General features: G+C 36.9%; 1 protein-coding gene across 1 annotated transcript in view; it reads left to right on the top strand.

Moving 5' to 3' along the window:
- ARHGAP24 (Rho GTPase activating protein 24) overlaps positions 1-18,615 on the top strand; it is a 289,475-nt gene that overhangs the window by 42,939 nt on the left and 227,921 nt on the right. The window contains exon 2 of the mRNA XM_045536754.1: positions 1,747-1,946. Coding sequence (XP_045392710.1) covers positions 1,767-1,946 — 180 coding nt within the window. The 5' untranslated portion in view covers positions 1,747-1,766. The remainder of the gene's footprint in view (positions 1-1,746; positions 1,947-18,615) is intronic.

Below are 18,615 nucleotides of genomic sequence, written 5' to 3' on the forward strand. Positions count from 1 at the left end.
GAAGTCCATACATTTATGGAATTACACAGATGATAGATTTTAGAGTGTTGTCAGGGACCGTAATTCGAAACGATCCAGTCCAACATCCTCATTTTAAAGATAAAGGGGAAAATCTGAACCATTTAATTTCTCCAGAAATTTTAAGACTTCTCTACAAAAATCATGGTTTATTTTAGTAAAACTTAATTTTACTCACCCAACAATAGTTTTGGCATTATTTTCCCTTAGGTATATGATAAATCTGTTTTCATTTCTGTGTTAATGAATTGTTACAATTAGTATTATTAAAGCACTTTTTGATGCATTCTGAAGTTACGAAAATATAGAGGTTAGAGCTATGAGTTCAGTGGGCAATGCTGTCACTGGCTTGAGCCAGACTTATAAACAACATTTGCAGGAAGAATCATAAACCACATTCTAACACACACATTTTCACTAAAACATTAATGGTAGACAAAAGGGGAATCTGCCACTTACATTTTTTATATTATCGATGGTAGCTTACTAATTACCTTGAAGCATTTTAGAGGGAATTTTTCAAACTTGATAACTTCCTAGAAAGCGTGAATTTGAGAGGAAAGAAAAGAAGGAAGGGCCCAAAAGAATTTGCTGTGCAGTGCATTCTAGGTGTGTGTGTGTGTGTGTGTGTTGGCATGTTTGTTTTAAAGTCTTAAAAAAGTTCAGATGTTTGTTTAAAGAATAAATAGCAGTAATGAAATAGCAAGTTGTGTAGATTTGAACAATTTAAATACCGGGAGACAAAAAAGATGATTTAGAGTGGTCTAAATAAACATACTTATCTAAATTATATTGCAGCGCTTATTGTTCATTTAGAGTGTGGTATACTTGGCTCTTTAGAATAGGTCAGCTACTGTGAAGGAAAAGAGATGAAAGTTCTTGCCCTGAGGGCACAACAAACCTGAAGTGTTGGGCATGATCCAATCTGTGCACACACACACACACACACACACACACACACACACACACACACAGGTACACACATGTGGGAGAATGTTTCCTGCAGTAATCGGTTTGAGGCAGTTACTGCCATGGGAATGCCCTACGGGGCAAAGGAAGTTTCAAGACATTCTGTAGAGATAGGGGCCTAATAATTAAAACAGCATTCTGTATAAAAAGGGCAAAAAAGTGTATATTTAAGGAAATAGGTAATAGTCAAGTGAACCACTTGAAGCTGACCAACCAAAAAAGCTCTCAAGGGGGACATTCTGGGGGAAGGAGGGTAGAAACATCTTGAGAACTATTCACATCCGTAAAACAAATGTCTTCCACTGAGGTTTTAAAAAGAGTCTCTTTAAATCTAGAACATTCGTCGGGCCGGTGCCTGCTCAGGTAACCACAGGCCTGCCCGGGCAGACCCCGGAAGGCATCTTGGGAATTACGTTTTTGTTGGTTGTTTTAGTTAGTGTTAAAAATTCCTTCTTAACACATTACCGCTAGAACTTCCCCATTCTTTGGTTCCACTTGGGAAAAAAAAGAGTTATTATCACCCAGCTGGTGAGCTCATTTTAGAAGGCAGGAAGGCACAAGAAGCTCTCTCCAAGTTCCCCGGGGCAGGTCTGTGGTTTGCATCTACAAATTTGGCCAGGGAGTTAATAAACATTTTTCACCCTCCTCCCATGTTTTTTTTTTTTTTTTTTTCCATTTTAAAGGATAAGGGTGGTTTAAGAGGGAATTGAATATAACAGAGCGCCTCATTATTTCCCTTTCTTTGTGTTTGCAAACTAGGAAACTCCATCAGTCTGATAATGGAGGAGAACAATGACTCCACGGAGAGCCCCCACCAAAGCCAAGGGAGGCAGAACGCCGTCAGGTGCGGGTGGCTGAGAAAGCAGGGAGGCTTTGTCAAGACTTGGCATACCCGCTGGTTTGTGCTCAAGGGGGATCAGCTGTATTATTTCAAGGATGAAGATGAAACCAAGCCCTTGGTGAGTAGGAGAAAATGAAAAGCATTGCGGGGGCCGAGAGATCCAGGAAGTAAAGTGATTTGCTGGAAACTGATGGAGACTGAGCTCAAGCCAATATCCCTGGTCTCTTTCAGTTGACAGGCATCTCTCACACTTTTCCCCTTGTTTGCTTGGAGTCAGAGACAATGAACTTGCTAATTGAGGCCAAGAGGCGAATTATACTTGTCTAATATTAATTTTTAATCTTTACTGAGCTAGAACACAATGAGTCCCTCTAGCAAACCAGCTTCATGAGAAAATTTTAATGGACCTCTGCTAGAAAATATATCGTAGTCAAAACATCTTTTATTTTTCTCCCTCTCAGGAATAAGTTGAAAGCATAGATTTGAAGGAAAACTATAAGCACGACTTGCAGTCATTTCTGAGACATCTTCAGTATCAATTCTCTGAGGCTTCCCTGCACCTTAACTCATATAAAATATGGATGGGGTGCTAAACTGAACAACATTGATGCATTCCACCAGCATACATAATACACTCTTCTGAGAATAGTCTCTCTGTTTCTCTGTAGTTCCTTGGTGGTCCTTTATTTGCTTATTTACTTACTTTCTCAGCCACAAGCCTCAAGACTGCAATGAGAAAGAAGAAAAATCTCCACCTGCATTTTTGTAACTGCAGTAGCTCTCTCAGCTGGGATGATTGCTTATCAATTTATGAAAAGAGATGCAAACTAAATCATCACCTCTGTGTTTTCCCTTCATCTACTTCTGTAAGATAAATAAATGAGAGAAGAAACATTTAGATTAGTTTACATAAACAACCCTAACAGTATGTTCTTGAGGCTATTTCCTCTTGCGTTCAAGTTCAAGAACTTCATTAGGAATTTGGATCAGGGCTCTGCTTTAGTATTTAAATTCCTGAGGCATTATCATTTCACCAGGTTCTCATTCCTCTAGTTGAATTACATAAAAATAGCAACAAAAGTACATACTATAAACCCCGGTCAGTTTTTGAAATTGCTACTACGTTTTGAGCATTTACCAGGGCCAGACATCAGACTAGGAATTTACATAAATTATCTTATGAAATACTTGAAATAATCTGACCAGATAGGTATTATTAACCCTATTTATGCATGAAGAAACCGAAGTTTAGGTATAATACAGATTATCCAAAGTTAAACAGACAGTGGTGCCATAATTTGCCTCTACATAAGCCCAAGTTCACATGGTTTCAGCCCAAGACCTTGTAAGTAAATTATTAATAAGAATGCCCCATCTTGGTGTCATGACAGTTATAGTACATTTCCATATCTGTTATTTCATTAGTTATTGCATTACCAGTGGGGAATATGGAGATTATTATTACAGATGAAGACATGGTGACTTAGAGATAGGAAGTGACATGACCAAGTTCACATAATCATGTAAAGATCAGAGGCAAAGTAGTGGCGTCTCCTGTCTCTTATCCTCTATGGTTCTTTTCTCATTGCACCATGTGTTATATCATATAACATTCAGATTAGGGTACTATGTTGAACGTAAAACCATTTTTGCCAAACACAGACAAAGGGATCAGCTTCATGTGACAAAATGTGGAACATGAGGGATCCAATGTGGGGACTTTGATACAGAGGAACACATTGAATACAATAGAAATATGCATAAGATTCAATGTATGACCCTATGGACTCTCATGGAATAGGTTGTTAACCAGAATGGGTGCAGATTAAGGGATTAATTAGGCATGATCCAGGACCTAAACAGGCCATTAGGGGAGCACACAAGATTCAGCAGCTAAGTGAGTAGAGAAATGAAAACAGACCAAAGAAATGTGACTCTTTGGTGAGTTCGGAGTGTCTTCTAGTAACGAATTGTTGGTAAGATACAGTAGGTCGAGCCTGAGGCCGGTGTTTCTCAAATTTGAGAACTTGGCAGATGTCAGAGAATATGTACGCGAACCCCAGTTTGAGGAACTCAGCCCCAAACTGTCCAGAAAGAATATTCCTATATTGCCTGGGCTAAATTCCTCTGTGTAATTTCTCACAAATAGTATTCAGTACAATGTGGTTATTTCGATAAAAAATTAGAAATATCAATAAGAAAAGGCAAAACCTTCTAATTGATTGAAATGAAGATCTGCCTCAAAATGAAAATTACCTTAATTCATAATATTTCTCAGATAAATAGTATTTTTATGTTAGTATGTTATTAATACTAGTATTTGTAGATTTAAAATAACTAAAATTAACAAAATAGAGTGATGGTAGATGCCTGGCTCATTGTACCTGCATATAGCGTATTTTTGAATGAGTTAGTCAATCAATGAAGGTAACAGGTCCAGAACTGGGCACTGTGAGTAGAATTGGCTATTCTCAACTTCATATATCAAAATCATAACTCCATTTAAAACAAAAAAATTTTAAACACGTTAAATAAGCCCTGGAGTGATGTATTATAGGACAACTTTTAAGGACTTAAACACCTGAGTGAAGAATAGCAGAGCATCTTGAAAAAGGTTGAAAGTGGAAAAAAAATTGACTGTCACAAGATCGATCATTGTGTAGTTGAGTAGTGTGTGTGTGTTTATAAGTGCATGTATGTTATTGTGTGTTTATCTGTGTGTAGCAGCCAAAGGGACATTGTGAATGAGTGGCTGATGAGGAACTAAAAATCAGCTCCGTGCTCCTAAATCCATTGCTCCTTTGCTTTCTGTCCTCTCATTCATCCTCAACTTGGTGTTTATTTTCAACCTCAGAGCGGTGCTTCCAAGGTAAGAATGAATGCCCTTGACCTTCACATATATTGATGAGGGCTTCCTCAATAATATGGGGGACACATCATGAGTGAAATTTTAAAAATTGACCCTTTTATTAATACACATTCCTAACTAGCTAGAAAGTTTCAATAAACCTAATCTGCTTTTGTTTCCCTCTCTTAGAAGGCACTTTCAAAATAAGAGTATAAAACCCTTGAAATTTGTGTCCCTTCTGTTCTAGATTAAGGTGGGCAGCAGGTGCAAAGGCCCAGGGGTGGAAAAGAGGTTAGTGTGTACAGACTCCAAAAGGAGGTCAGTGTGCCTGAGGCAGATTCACTGCAGTGAGAGGGACTAGGGAAGAGTTTGCAGCTATACGCAGGGGCCTGAGAGTATTTTTTCCCTAGCATATAATGGAAAAGTGTACTGAAGAGTTTTAAGAAAAAGAGTGATATGTTCTGATATGTGTTTAATTCACTGTGTATATTGTATAGAGAATGGGCTTCAACAGAGCATGAAAAGAGCAGACATACCAGTTATAAAGGCCATTGTGTTCTGCAGGTGAGGAGAAAGGAGATGGGGCCTTCATCTATTAAAGAAAAAGACCCAGCAGACAAAGCACGTTCAATTGTGCTATAGAATAAGATTTGTACTATAGTGCCTTAGAGAAATCACGTGTCTTCCTTTGGAAGGCCAAAAGCCTACAGGGTATTTAAATCACACATGGCAAAGTATTTTCCTAGTTCAAGCATTTCTTTGCTAAGCTACTCACTTGAAGAACCCATCCTGCGTCTCTTTCGTGATGTGGTTTCCATCAATATGCTTGTCACAGCGATGCCAGGCACACGGAGTATGCTATACCTAACTTGAGTCTGTGAGCAACTCCCACAAAAACTTTAAAAAAAAAAAAAGAAAAGACATTCCCAGGGCAATGTATTTAAATTGATGCATGCCTTGAAAAACCTTTTTAGTTTTGCATTCTGGTCGTCTTTTGCTCAAAGAATGTAAAAAATGGATTTTCAAATGAGACTTTCTTTTCCAGAGCGATCATTGGTGAGTGATGGATGAAATTCAAGTATGATCTTAGGGTGGCTTTTGCAGCACAAAAGACTATACTCATTTTGTTCAAACACGAAGTATTTCAATGACATGTTGAGCATTTTAATTTTATTCATTTCTGATTAATTCTTAACGTTCTAAGGAGCCTTTTGTTGCCTGACTTTATGTCATTCACTAGCGTATACTTTTAGTTTATTGTATTATTTTGTTTCCCAACTGAAATGTAACTACCATGAAAGTGGCATTATGTCTATTCTGTACAAGGTTTTCCTTATAGTTCTTGGTGCATAATAGGTGCTCAGTAAATATTTGTTGAATGGACGCTTAGAAATAAAATTTGATATTTCTAGTATATCAAAATCCATTTAGTAGAAAACTATTGCCTTGTTATTATATGCAGCAACTTCTTGTATTTAAACCTCTTCTTTAACTCACTTTTATATTAAAGCAAGTTTTTTTAGTCCCAGCACTATTGACAGAGGATGGACAATTCTTTGTTGTGTGTATCTCTTGTGCACTGTGTTGCATGTATGTGTTTAGCAGCATTCCTGGTCTCTACCCACTATATGCTGTAACAAACCCCGGTTGTAACAACCCCAAATCTCTCTAGACATTTCCAAATCCCCCTACTTGAAAATCACTGTATTAAACAATTGTTTTCACAGTATGCAACTAATGATGTTGAAAATATCTGGGTTCTGAGCCACTGAATACTGAATTTTGGCATTTTCTGTGTGGAATGTTTTATTTAAACTTGTTAATTAATTAAAATATTTTAATAGTATATTTTAGCAAGAAGCTAAATGGAAATGGAAATAATCCCGTGGCCATTTGGAAAAGCTATTTCAAGGGTTCACAGATCCTCTGAAGCTGTGGATTCATAGAAATTAACAAAGTGCATACACTTGCAGTAAGACTCTGCTTTGCTGGCAACAAAATATTAGCATATGATTCCGATTTCCCAAGAGGAGAATTAGAAAATTCCTAGGAGGCAAAATTGGTTCAACTGCAGTCATTAGAACTATCACTTGCATAGGAAGGAGAGAAAGCAGAGTCCGGTTAAGAACCCACAAAGGCCCAGGATTTTTCAAAGACTTTGGGAAGATAGCCAGCGTCTTTTTGTGTGATAGAGCTTTTAGTGGGATGTTTACATCACCATTTCCAGAATTTTGTGTTTTTTTTTAAATTTTATTTATCAAAGTAAACCATGGTACAGATAAAACTCTGCATGGAACATGAAAAAGGAAGTAGCATTTGAAGGGGAAAAATATGTCATATCTCACATAATTCCCTTGGCGAGATGTGATAATCAAAGCGAAGGACCACATAGACGGTTTGTAATGAATCTCTCGATATTTCTGAACAAAACACAAAAGCTTAAGGGTAGATTTGGTTGGCTGTAGCAAGAAGGTAACTTCAGGGCTCACGGAGTGATGAATCCGTCCTCCACCAACTCTTGCGTTTTACTCAGGCCAAGTTGGCTGATTGGGTAAATCAATAAGGCATGATCCCATTTTGGGAAGAAGCTGTAGAGAAGTCACCTGTGCTCCATAGACCTGTTTTCACACAAACACGCAATGATTCTGTTATCCCCTCCCCTCCGCTCCTCACAAACCATCATTTACACTCAGGCAGTTCACATCTTAGTCTATGATCAAAGTATTTTATTAATCTGATTCTACATTAAGACATTAAAAATGAAAGCAAATAGAACATCGATGCACAAATAAGTTCGAGATTATGTAATTTGTTGTCTCGTACTAAATTCTCAGTGGTTTTAATTCAGCTGAGTTGGGGAGTCAGTGGCCTTTCTCTTCCTGCTGTGGCAAAGTTTTCGATATTTTTCTCTAAATTCCTCAGTTCTTGCTGAAAGGCACTTTCATTTTAGGTCCCGTCCTAGTGAATTTTAGAGAAAAATCTTGCAGTGTTCATTTTGAGAGATGACACTAAGAAAATTATCATTGATTAATCATTATTACTTCACTGCATCAACCTCTTCTATTTTAAGGTCCAGTAGTGATTATTTTATATTTCGAGCTAATAAAAACCTACCTTAAGTGCCATTTAGGAGCAAACATACTGCTTTCTTAAATGCACCAGCCCATTTATTTTGTCCTGCCTCTTGATACTGTGAAGAAATAAACTGCTCAGTCTTTGTACGCAAACTCATATTGTCCATTTTCAGAAGAAACCGAAATTAAAATTTTACTTAATTAGCATACCCTTTTATCCGTTATTAATTTGGAGGATAAGAAAATCACGTAATAAATTGTCTTTGAGAAGGTCATTTATTTCAACTGCTGAATGCTTAGGAACATATGGAATTGTCTGACCTTGGAAATTCATCTGTGCAGGACTGTTCTTCCTCTGGGCTTCTATTTGCCCCTGACAGCTGTGGCTTAGGTGTGATCGCTTATCATCCTTGATATCTTCCTCCCTATAATAGCTTACCAACTTTATCGTTTAATAATATTTTAGATACAAAAATTTTCCTTATGGTTTTCAAAGCATCTTTGTAAAGACGATTTAAATACTAAATATCTTTATTTTTAATACATCATTATTATGTGTGTTTTCTGAGTAAGAGAAAGAAAACGAGTTAAGATCATCATAAGGCTATTTGGCCTCTCAGTTCTCAGCTGATGGTCAGACTGAAGCCAAAATCGTCATCAGTAGTACAGAGTGAGTGACATAGATAAGGAAACTTGATGTAAAAAAGCGGGAGCAGAAGACTTACGCATCGATTCATTCACACATTCATTCTTTTGTTCATGTTTAAATTTCAGTTTCCTCAAGTTTCTGGCATCGTGTTGGTGCTAGTGATACTTAGGAGATTACACCAGTGGTTTCTTAGCACGTCAGCACTGCACTAAATGGGACTTGGAATTTGGTGTTGGAGAGAGACATAAGTACATGCATGTAACTGTAGCTGTGCTAAGAAAGAGAAAGTCCTGAGGCAGTGAGAGGACTTAATAGGGAAATGTGACCTAAACTGGCCAGTCCAGGCTGTGTTCATTAAGGGAATGAAGTTTGAGTTCAGGTGTCAATGAACAGGATGTAAACTTGGGCAGGTGGCGTGGCAGGGGAACAGCTGTGGTGGTCGGGGGGATTGAGCAGAGGGAGCAGGATGTGAGAAGGCCCCGTGGCAGGAGGCATTAAACACAGGCTGGCATAGCAGGGGCAGCATGAGGGGCACAAATGGACCGTGTGAAAAAACGCTGGTCTTTATTAAGACCACAATGGAAAGTTCTCATGACAGATTAAGAGTTTTGCATATTTGACAGTTCACCTTATCTGCAGATGGAGGAGAGCCTGTAAGGAGGGTAAGAGAAGCTTCAGGAAGATTTCAGAGGACTGGAAGTGGGGAAGATGGGTTAAACCAAAGAGGTGACAACTGAGATGAAAAAAAGTGAGTTGACTCCATTCCATGCAAAGAATAAAAGTCAACAAACAGTATCCAGGGAAGGATGAGACCAGATGGTTACAAGATGGAGGTTTGCAGCCAGTGTGACCAGGTGACTCTGGGCCCTACACTCTTAGAAACAGAACACTGCAGGGGGACCAGTGTTCGGCTACTAGAGGATGATGAACTAGGCTCTCTGAATCAGTTAAGTTTCGATATAGTTTTTATCTTCAAAATTTAAGCTTTCATTTGTACAACAGCGTATCTTATTATTGCCCGAGTTGCTGCCTGGTAATACACTGAGCGAAAAGGATACTTATTCACCTTTCCCAGGATTTTTAGAATGGCTAAAAATGTGGTATGTATCTTTGCAAATCCTGATGAGGTAGGTCAGTAAATATCACATTCTTTGGGCAGAATTCAGTCTGTGGAACGAGACATTGCCTTAGTCTACAAAACCCGATGATGTCAGAACTGAAATGGAACTTGGGATTTCCTGTTTTCCAGTAAGAGACTTAGATAACTCATTTTGCATGAATGAGATACTTTGAACTAGGGTGACCATGCTCAATAGGGTTTCCCACTGCATGTTGAAATGAGACATGCCTCCTCGGCCTGTTATTTATCTTTTCCGCCGTAGAAATCTCCAGCTGTTTAGTAGTTGGAAGAAAACTATGGCCTATCTCTTTAAGAAAAAAATCTAGATGAGACAGATCACTGAAGAATTACCTGTGGTCCATAAACATATGAAAAATTCTTTTATTAAGATTAAATAAATTTGAAATGACATGATTGGAATTAATCTTCTTAACCAGCAATAGGTGACTTGGCGAGATAAATTCTATCTGTATATTGCAACGCTAAACAGCAATTAAAATATTCTTGCACATGAATAACTAATGAGAAGGAGAAAATGTTCATGATATTTGCAGTTAAAAAGATATATGTGTCATCTCACTTTGAAATTTTAATTGTACTTAGATATATGGCTGTAGGCATTTACACATACACACAAAGAACCCAAGCAGAAAGTATTCACTACAGAGTGTTAACGTTGCTTGTTTGTATGTATTACAATATGGGTGTTTTTTATTTTATTCTTTCTCATGCCTAGATCGTCCATGTTTTTTGGTAATACATCATTTCATATTATTTTTGACAGAAAATTACAGAAAATGAGAGATGATTTTTCCTATCAAGTTGGAAAATATATTTTTAATCATGTATTGTCATAACTTCAGGGAAATATATTGTTAAAGAGAGTTTTTAGATTAAAACTCTCTTTAACAATATATTTATATTGTTAAACAATATATCTCTTTAACAATATATCTATAACAATATATTAGATTATATAATCATTCCAAATGGGAGGTCCACCATGTACCTCAAAACCTTAAAGTATCTATGCTCTTTGACCTAACAATTCCACAAAAACAAGGAAATAGAGAAGTTGACAAATATTTTCTTACATGGTGTTTATATGGTTTTGTATAGGCAAATAATTAGAAACAATAAAATATGGAGATATTTTAAACAAATTATGTTGCATTCATATAAGAGCTGCAATGCAGTCATTTAGTCATGTTGTAAGAATACTCAGTGAATTGGAAAATGCGTATGAGTCATTGTTAAATTTTTAAAAAGCAGATACTCTACAGTATGTACACTAAAATCCCAAATATTTAAAATACATTATAATCATGCACTTGGTAGAAATGAAAACATATGCAGAGGTATGTTTATAGTCACATTTTTCTGATCAGTAAGATTACATACAGGAGAACCAGGAGATTTAAGTTTTCTTCTGTGTGTTTTTCTGTGCATTTCTAAATTTCCACAAAATTTCTTTTATTTCTAAATTTCTACAAAGAGCATGCACTCAGTTTAGCAGCAACAAAAAGTATCTCTCATCCTAAAAAAACGAAGTTGGAGAGTGTGTGCAGTAATCAAAGTGCTTATGGGGATTGTGATAGATTCCTTCAAGAATTATACTTTATTAAAGTAGCTGACCTTTTTAGATTCTCCTTAAAACCTCCTCAGGAACCAGCTGCATCTTCCTTCCTCCCACGAGAGTTCTTTCGAATTCTTTCAGGCATGTGGAAAAATCATAACATTTATGCGGTGGCTACTATTCTGTTATTTAGATTCAGATGCAATAAAATTTATTGAGTACCTCCTATGTGCCAAGCACCTTACAAAATAGCTTCACTCTTTGGGGCATCAGACCTCAAAGGGGGATTTAGGATTTCTATAGAAAAAGGATAAGGTGAAGATTTTTATGATTGAAGTTTGAGTCTAGAAACTGCCAGCAATTAGCTCTATAGCTTGAACCAGTTACATTCTTCTAAGTCGTTGTATTCACTCATTTTCCATCATTTAGTTATTCAGTAAGTGTTGACTAAGTACAAACTACCTGACAGCACTAGTCCAAGCCCCAGGAATAGATGAGTGGACAAAACGAAGTCACTCTGCTCACTCTAGTCGAGTGAGACTGACATTATATAAATACCTAAATGCATACGTGCTAGATAAAGTTAAGTGCTATAGTGAAAACTTAAACCAGCCAAGAGATAAGAAGGGCTGGAGGGCAGGAGGAAAAATTGCTGTTTTATGAAGAATTCCTAGAGAAAGACGGATCACGTGACATTTGAGAAAAACAAATTGAAGAACGTGAGAGACAATAAATACTTTACTTCCTTCATGGGTTGTTAGAAGAACTTTATGCAAGAGCTTTGCAACTGTAGAAAGGGTATCTGTAGTTCTCTGAGGTTTTATTTGCCTTTGGTAAGAGCCCGAGTTCACTTCTCTCTATTCGAGGGCATCCTCCCTTTGGAGATGGAGTAGACATTAGAAATAGACGGGGTGAGAATAATGGTCTCTCTCGGGGCCAGCATGGTCAGTCGATTTCCATTCTGCCTAAGTGGAATTAATAAAATATAGATGACAACATTCCCTATAGAGAGCTGTGTGTTATGCATCAAATCCCCTAGAAGTCTGTTTTATCTTAGCCATAAAGGTTTTCCAAAAAAAATTAAGAATTGGCCAAAAAACTAAAAAATAAAAACCCGTGATCTTATAGTTCAATAGTATCAGGTCACCAAATGTCACTAAAATGTCATGCAGCAATCAACTCTGCACCGCTTCCCTAATATCATTACTAAAGTCTGTTCATTTTAATCACTTCCAGATATTTCTCTGTGGGTTTGTCTATAGGCACGTGTATCACAGCCTTAGCCACTGTTGGATGAATTTTAAATCATAAGGAAGGGAAAGAAAAGTTTCTGAAAACTCTCAAACATGAATTTTGATACTTCCTCGCTTAGCCCAGGTGCTGGAGCCGTAGCTACGCTGTGCCAAGTTTTGGGAGTTCAGTCCCTGAGTCTTGGGCTTTTCCCTCAGGTGTTGACGGGGTTCAGGTGAGACAGAATATGAACATGCCTGGTGCTGGCTGCGGACCAACCAAAATCTCTGTGGCTCCCTGTTGACACAGGTGGGTCTCTGATTGTCTGTGGGTCTGCAGTTATACAAAGGAAGCTGCAAAATCTGCCAGGGGTAGGGGGAAGCTGAGGATGGAATGAAAATTTCCAAAGTCTTTACAGATTTAATCTGTTTAAGACCCTTTTCTGTCATTAACATAGATTCTATTGTGTTGTTTGTAATGAATGAGTAGAAAGTGTCTCGATCAAGTGTATGCTCAAAAATACGAATCGAATAGAAGGAGGAAAGAAGAAGAGAGGGAGGGAGAGAAAGAACAAAGCCAGGGGCAAAGGAGGCTATTGTAATATGTGACACTTTGGAACGTAAATAAGACGTGTTAATATGGAATTTTTAAAGGATGCTGGTTACCCAATGCATCTCTGTTTTTGTCAATCTAGGCAATGAGTTGAGTGTTACAGTTAGAGCAACTAGTCGAATAGTTTATATGCTGACCCCTCCCTCCCTGTGCCCTGCACTGATATTACAGCCTCGTCTCTGGGAGACTTTATTGTGTATTTTATTTCCGTATAAACATATGAACAGTAGTGCTCATCTCTGTGGCCCCTTGCTTAATATAGTACCTGATTAATGTTCTTTCATGTGACTTCGTTAATATCCGGGCATAGACCAAGTCTGAATCAACTTATTATTGCTGGAGTCTAGTAGGGTGTTGGGCATTGGCATGTTGAATTGAAGTGAAGGGGTAACCGAATGCCAGGCTACGAGGTGCGTATTCCTTAGAAAGCACCCGTGGGTTATTGAGCCAGACTAATTCATTTAGACTCAGTATCACCAGCAGAAATAGACCAGATGCAAAGCCTCTGAGAAGGGTGAAGCCAAATTGGAAGTATATTCGAAATCATTCTTCCAAGGCACTTTCCAGCCTCTTGGGGGGAAAAGTGGCATCCCTATTTCTCACTTGTGTTGATTCCTGCTACCATGGTGAACAGGTGTGCCCAGTTTCCAAGGTTTTGTGTTTGCTAGTAGCTTGCAAGATTTCCCCTCACATTCACCAAAAGTATTTTATTTTTCTTTCCTCGCAGTGCCTTAATTTGGGGGCTCTTATATTTTCTCTTGGAGAGTTAGGCTGCATGATGATTAGAAGCATGAATCTTGAAATGAGTGAGACCTGGGTTTGTCCAGGCTCTTGGCATGGTTTTCTATGCATATGAAAGAAATAGGGAAAATTGCCTTTTGGCATCAACTTACTCACTTAAAAATCATGATAATAATAGAAACAGAGGATGTTTTCAATAAAGAAAATTGGAAATAGGAAAAAGCGAATCCACTTTTGGAAAAGAACTTTATAGTAAATAATAAAAATAAGTTTAATTAGGACTTTATCTTGAAAAGATAGAGTTCTACAAATAAGTATATTTCATCTAATATAAAAATAAATTATAATTGCAACTATGTGCTTCTGCTCTGCTTTAAGCTGGGAGAATAACTGAGGGAGGGCTAGTGTTATACTTCAGTATGTAAGTGAATGTTTCTTATCATAAAAGCCCTTGCTTCCCAATGTGATCTTGTAAATGTAGGGACTTGGACGATAAATTTGCAAATAAAAAAGACTAACCTAAAGTTATTGTGTGGATAAACTAATATGTATGGGACACATTTGTCACAGCGCTGGGTAAATGATGGTCACTGTATAATAATGAAGCACGCATCTCCACTGCATCCCAAGACAATTATCCACCTAAGGAAAATGACAGCTCTAAAAAGTGTGTGCATTTTTAGGACATTAGAAATTGCGTTTAGCTCATTCTCTTTTAAAAAGTGTTCAGATTATGGAAAAGTTTGGATCTATTCGTCAGTGCTACAGAAATCAGTAACTCATGACCTGAGTGGGTCCTTAGTGGTCCCTGTCCCCACCACCTCCTACTCTGTCCCTGACCTCTGACCCCTTCCTTCCACCATGAACTCTCCTAAGGAGAATAATTCAGGTACGTGAGCATCTTTCAGAAAATGGAGAGTGTGACTGGACGTTGAGAGGATCCTCTGGATCTATGGCAAACGTGATGAAAACATGTACCGCCTACTTGTGGAAAGTTGATGGGAAAAGCAGGAAAAATGTGAGTCCAACTTGCTTGTTTTCAAACTCCTGCCTGGCTTTATGTGGCAGATGTGTTGTTTTCTTCTTCATTCAGATATTTAATTATAATCCCCTACTGGACCTGTACTTTTCTCCAGGTTCTGTTATAGGACCGGTGGGTGTGTTGTAATTAATTAATTGCAAGGAACCGTTTAACAAATAACTGGTGCAAATAATTAGGGTTATGTTTCTTCTTTGGTGGCTAGTCAGGCAACTGTGTGGATGACTTGGGCTCTCTTGCACTACTTCACACACACACACATTTAAGACCAAGGTACAGCAAGATAGTCCAAGTAGAAAAATGCATAATTTAATATTTAAATATTATTTTTCACCCATGAATAACTAGTCTGAAGCTGTGTATTAAAAGGAATGCTTTTTGTTCCTTTCCATTTAGTATTATATTTAGTTTTAATTATGAATATTTCAAAAACGCAGAAAAGAAGAAGAAAACAGAAATGAATCTTGTGCCCCTCAATGCCTCTTTATTCCACTAAAAAGAGTGATAGAAGACAGGGAGACGGCATCTTATCTCTACCACTGACTAACTGTGTAACTTTTTGCATTTATGCAACTTCTCTGGGCTCAGTTTCTTGATCTGTACAATAGGGAAAAGGATACCTACGGCCTAAAGTTGGTGTGAGAATTAAGTTGTAATAAATATTTTAAAATATGCATGGCTTCTCAGGGATATCCCCCTTTGGTCAGGGATAATGTCTAGAGGAACTACCTCAGGGATACACATGTATCTTCCGTGTATAAAACAATATGATTTCCTATGTAATGGCTAGTTTGAACTTTACATTTGTTGGCTCTTAGAAGTTTTTATGAATATTTGTTTGTAGAATCTAGAGCCCTAAAGGAAGATATTATTCCATTGTGTTAAGCATTTGTAGGGGATACAGAGTTTAATAATGTGTGATTCCTTCCTCAAATGGACTAAAATCTAATAAGCAAAATAAGACTGAGTATCAGCAATGATACATGTATCCAAAAACATTTGCACCCTCGTAATATTTTGAAATAAAAAAAAGAATAGGAGCCCACATATGCTTTCTTATAAAAGAACAACCAATAAAATTATGTAGTTCCAAAGAGTGCAGTCACTCCAAATATTTTGGTCACAAGATCTCAGGGAGGGAAGATGATAGAATTTTGATAGGGAAGGCAAATCCAGGGGGAAAGAAATATATGTGATAAACAGAAAAGCACAAGGCATGCATATGGAACTGGAGCATTGAATATTTATAAACAATTAGTAGGAGATATATTATTAGATTAACGGTTGGCTGCCTGTAGTTTGCACTTGTTCTGGTAGAATAGGTTATTTAAAATAGCATAATATGTAGAGGTCTTTGAGATTGATTTTACATTCTGCAGAACTGAACAGTATCAATCTTGTGTAATCTAGAAGACTGCTAAATAGGTTACCTAAATGAATTCTTTGCTTGCAAAAAGGAGATCAAAATTCAGTTGGCCATGGTTGTGCTGCAGTTTAGGATTAACTCCTCTGATAACCATTAAATGTAGATATGTTAGAACCAATATTAAAATTATTATGAATTTTGAGAAAATGTAGAGCTACTGGGAATAAACACTGTTAAGAAATTTCAAGAACTGCTTTACTGTGTATTTTAAAAATATATATATAATCCCCAATGAAATTTTTTTATGAGGAGGCATAAAGTACAGAGGGAAATTACAGAATCTTAACAAGTTCTAGAAAAGATGAGGGGTATTTCTTCATCCTCTATTGATAAATAGAGAAAATGATGCAAGAAAGAATGAGAAAATTCAGTGCAAGCGATCTGTTACACACTGAATTAGAGAAAAAGAAACTGAAGAAAAGATTAAAATCAATTGGGGGGGATACAAGAGAAATGGAATAAGGTAGGAAAAGATTAGGAAAAAGTCTGAAAGTCCATTTCCGTCTTTAGTTCATCAATGTATTAATATTTTGCAAAGGCAGACATTTTATTGCCTGAGCTCTGAAGTAGCTTATTCTTTATTTTATCTCAAAAAAAAAAAGGTGGAGAGGGGACCCTTGTATAAGAAGATAAATAAACTAACGTGAAACACTTTTCAGGCTAAATAATCTTCCAAAGTTACTCTCTTAAACCTTGACTCAATGTTGACCAGCTTTGTTTTGATCAATCCTAAAATGTTATATTGTATTTCTTCCAGGATGGTCCTAATTTTTTCAGGGCCATGCAATCTAGACCAGCCAGGAGGCAGAATGTATGTAGACTGATTGATTCTGGGCTTAGGCACCAAACACAGTGCAAATTCTACACATTTGGTCCATCGCTCCCCTTTATATAATGTTCTAGGGTGAATTTTCAATACCTTAAAAGCACTTAAATGTCACATTAACTCCTTGTGATAACATCATATATCAGGAGATGAATCATCCTGTACAATCCTGCCATTATTAAAAATTGCTCATAGATCCTGTGATTAAACTAGACCATCAAAGAGTCACATGGATATTTATTAATAAGTTTCCCTCCTTTCCTATCACAAGTGTTTTTATTGAAATGTAATTTGATGTAGTTTCATGTCCTTATATTGAGAAATATTATAAGAAAAAGACGTGAAAACTGACTTGTCCCTGTATTTAGTTTATGGACGATGGATGTCTGTCACATTCCCGTTTTTCCCAAGTTAATCCACAGAATAAAGTTTACTTCAATTTCATTATAAAAAAAAGAGTATGTTTTTCCTTTACATCAGGTTTATATTTGTTTTGTAAATACCTGTCAATTTTCCAAGCATTCAGCTCTTGATTTGGGTTGAGCACCCGGGATTTTAGGGCGTGCTGTTCGTATAGTAACCTCCTTGCAAATTCCATTTTGGGTTTCTACCTTTATTTTCTTTTAACCTAAACTGTATTACTTATATTTTATTTATTTGCTATATTGTTTATCTATAAATCGTGTCTTAGTTTAAACCCCCCCTTAAAACAAAGACAGATAAAATTAATTTTATGACTGATTACTTAATAACAATCACTGAGAGACTTCCTTGGCATTCAGCTGTGATGAATGTAATTTAATGTTTAGCTCACCTGAGCAGAATTAAATAAACCTCACCAGAGTACCATTGTGCTGCTTGCCTGGTGTGTACATCCATCTGTGCCAGAGTTCTCAGTTGACTTGAGACATGTATCATAGCTCATATATAGCTTTAAAAGTACTGGGTGTTATTTTTGAGAACAATATTAACTGAGAATATATAAACCTATGCTGTAGAATTATGTTGTAGTTCTGAAATTATTAAGCAGATATAAGTTCACAGAGAGCAGACCAGTGATTATACAGTCTCTCGTATTAATTGCGTATTCTTCCCAAAAGGAATTTGTGGAAAATCTTAGTCAGTTTAGGGAACCTATTTTATCAAACAGTAAATGTTTTCAATTCATGTAAACATGGTGAGGGTGTGAACTCTGCAAAAACATGGTCATTCAGTGTATTGTTTATGTTATTTATCATGGAAAAATAATTATTATTGTGTTTATTCCAAGACAGCGTCTTTGGCTGGTTTTGAACAAAGTCTAGCTTGTTTGTGTTTGTATTTCTCTAATGCCAGAAGGGTGCATATTTTAATTATATGCCTCAAAGCGGATCAGCCGCCTGGAAAACTTAGGAGTTTTAATAACCATGAACTGATACCTTTACAGGAAGACAAACCTCTATGCCTTTTATGCATCACTGGTTTCTTCGTTTCATTTTCCATCCAGAAACCAAAGGCATGAAACTATATTAATCCAGCAGTTGAGAAGCATATTTAAAATAAAGGATTTGAAGTTATCTTAGCAATAGCTTTCCTGGAATTTCCAAGTGGTTAATATTGTGACTGACAGGTAGTTAAGTAAAGCATAGTCTATGATTGCAAAAACT

Source organism: Lemur catta, chromosome 24 (assembly GCF_020740605.2).
Source record: "Lemur catta isolate mLemCat1 chromosome 24, mLemCat1.pri, whole genome shotgun sequence".
Taxonomy (NCBI): domain Eukaryota; kingdom Metazoa; phylum Chordata; class Mammalia; order Primates; family Lemuridae; genus Lemur; species Lemur catta.